The 2937-nt window shown below is 47.3% G+C and overlaps 1 protein-coding gene across 1 annotated transcript; it reads right to left on the bottom strand.

Annotated features, from left to right (window-relative positions):
* Nucleotides 1–368: 368 nt before the first annotated feature.
* Nucleotides 369–1518, bottom strand: LOC113617170 (interferon omega-1-like). The gene has a single exon (XM_027100441.1). It carries the CDS (start codon nt 1516–1518, stop codon nt 694–696), a length of 825 nt encoding a protein of 274 aa, XP_026956242.1. The 3' UTR covers nt 369–693.
* Between the last annotated feature and the right edge of the window lie 1419 nt (nt 1519–2937).

Here is a 2937-nt window from a genome sequence, read left to right as displayed (position 1 = left end):
ATAATAGTCCTCACCTCGTGGTCCCCTGAAGCATGACCACATGGACGTGAAGGAACATGTTCTAGAAGGAAAGGAAACATGGGAGAAGCTCATGGACTCATAATAATCAGCCTCTTCTCTAAATCAAACACTAAACAAAACCCATCTTTTGTTTCAAACAGCTTATGCCAGAGTGATCTGGTAAATCCCTAAGCAAATACAGAAAGCATACGGCTGAGAGAGCCTGCCTTCCTAGGTAAAGTAAGAGGTAAAAATGGAACCTAAGATCAGGGCTAAAAATTTGTTCCTGGAACAGAGAAGACCAACATTTATGCATGAAAGAGATATAGAATGTGCGTATTTACAAACCTACATCACTTCTGACTTTAAGACGAAAACTTTTCTCATTTGATTAATAAATATCCATTTGGATGGGCACATCTGAAATTACTGGGAAAATTAAACTTCTTGCAAAATTAATAGTTTAGAATGATGACATCTTCATAGACCATACTGAGAAGATATAAGTGAAAATCAAAAAAAGGAAGTAAAAGGGTATAGTAATGTTTAGAAAATGAAAATTACTGTGTTCCCTATTTAATGGCCTTGCTTAGAAAGAATGTCATCACAGAACCTACCGCCAAGGTTCCCCCGGACGCCCGTCTCAGCCAGGCCAGCAGCAGCCTCATTTGCCCCATGGCCTTCGTGCTCTCTCTACTGACCGCCCTGGTGGTGTTCAGCTACGGCCCTGGTGGATCTCTGGGCTGCGACCTGTCTCAGAACCACGTGCGGATTAGCAGGAAGAACTTCATGCTTCTGGGCCAGATGCGGAGAATCTCCCCTCGCTTCTGTCTGAAGGACAGAAAAGACTTCGGTTTCCCCCAGGACATGGTGGATGGCAGCCAGCTCCCGAAGGCCCAGGCCACCTCTGTCCTCCACGAGATGCTCCAGCAGGTCTTCCGCCTCTTCCACACAGAGCGCTCCCCTGCCGCCTGGGACACCTCCCTCCTGGACAAACTCCGCACTGGACTCCATCAGCAGCTGGAGGACCTGGACGCCTGCTTGGTGCAGGCGATGGGAGATGAAGAAACTGCCCTGGAAGTACCTCTTCACGGCCAGTGTAGGGCCCGTCACTCCCAGGGCAGTTTCTTCATCTCCCATCGCCTGCACCAAGCAGGCGTCCAGGTCCTCCAGCTGCTGATGGAGTCCAGTGCGGAGTTTGTCCAGGAGGGAGGTGTCCCAGGCGGCAGGGGAGCGCTCTGTGTGGAAGAGGCGGAAGACCTGCTGGAGCATCTCGTGGAGGACAGAGGTGGCCTGGGCCTTCGGGAGCTGGCTGCCATCCACCATGTCCTGGGGGAAACCGAAGTCTTTTCTGTCCTTCAGACAGAAGCGAGGGGAGATTCTCCGCATCTGGCCCAGAAGCATGAAGTTCTTCCTGCTAATCCGCACGTGGTTCTGAGACAGGTCGCAGCCCAGAGATCCACCAGGGCCGTAGCTGAACACCACCAGGGCGGTCAGTAGAGAGAGCACGAACGCCATGGGGCAAATGAGGCTGCTGCTGGCCTGGCTGAGACGGGCGTCCGGGGGAACCTTGGCGGTAGGTTCTGTGATGACATTCTTTCTAAGCAAGGCCATTAAATAGGGAACACAGTAATTTTCATTTTCTAAACATTACTATACCCTTTTACTTCCTTTTTTTGATTTTCACTTATATCTTCTCAGTATGGTCTATGAAGATGTCATCATTCTAAACTATTAATTTTGCAAGAAGTTTAATTTTCCCAGTAATTTCAGATGTGCCCATCCAAATGGATATTTATTAATCAAATGAGAAAAGTTTTCGTCTTAAAGTCAGAAGTGATGTAGGTTTGTAAATACGCACATTCTATATCTCTTTCATGCATAAATGTTGGTCTTCTCTGTTCCAGGAACAAATTTTTAGCCCTGATCTTAGGTTCCATTTTTACCTCTTACTTTACCTAGGAAGGCAGGCTCTCTCAGCCGTATGCTTTCTGTATTTGCTTAGGGATTTACCAGATCACTCTGGCATAAGCTGTTTGAAACAAAAGATGGGTTTTGTTTAGTGTTTGATTTAGAGAAGAGGCTGATTATTATGAGTCCATGAGCTTCTCCCATGTTTCCTTTCCTTCTAGAACATGTTCCTTCACGTCCATGTGGTCATGCTTCAGGGGACCACGAGGTGAGGACTATTATAGATATTGTCCTTTCTTTCCACCATTTTCTTACTGGAGACCTATAGTCCTGCACAGGCTGGGCCAGTACCCCCACCAGGAATCCTGGTTCCTTTCAGGAGAATATGGATGTGGAGATCCTAATACCAAGACAATTGTATTTCCCCAGCAGCACCTCAGTCACAAGGGAGAGATCACATCTAGTTACACCCTCTCCTCTAGAGTGACAGAGTCCCCTTCCTAACCTGGACTCCCACCCTGAGGGCAGGCTCACCACATCCCGAGGACTTTACAATCTCCTATCTGTGGAGGGGCTTGTTTATTTGTTGGGAAAATAATTCATCTTCCAGGACCCTCACCCTTGCCCCCGGAGTGTTTGTGTGAAGGACCCTAGTCCTCAGTGGTGACCTCCTCCCCTCCTGACCCATGTCCTCAGGTATCAGAAGTGTCAGCAGCCCTCAGATGCTGAGAGCAAAAGTGTGTTTTCTCTAAGGTGGTGGAGGAGTTACCCAATTCTAATCATTTTACCCTGAGTAGACACATAATTTTTATTTTGCCAAATACAAATTTTATTATTCAACTCTTTTACTAAAACTAGTCAACACTTGTTATGCTCAAAGTTTCTGAGCGGGGGGCAGAGAATTCAGCGACGGTGTTGTCTCTCGTTAAAGCTTATGTCACAGAAACCAGTGAGGTTCAGTTGTTCATTCAGTCAGTTGATGCCAGTGGGCTTCTCCCTTCCTCTGTCTCTGTCTCCCTCTGAGAA

The sequence above is a fragment of the Aethalodelphis obliquidens genome, unplaced genomic scaffold (assembly GCF_003676395.1).
Source record: "Aethalodelphis obliquidens isolate GAN/ISIS:26980383/991018 unplaced genomic scaffold, ASM367639v1 scaffold2306, whole genome shotgun sequence".
Lineage (NCBI taxonomy): Eukaryota > Metazoa > Chordata > Mammalia > Artiodactyla > Delphinidae > Aethalodelphis > Aethalodelphis obliquidens.
Note: the sequence above shows the minus strand (reverse complement) of the source record. Positions and strands in the feature narration are given on the sequence as shown.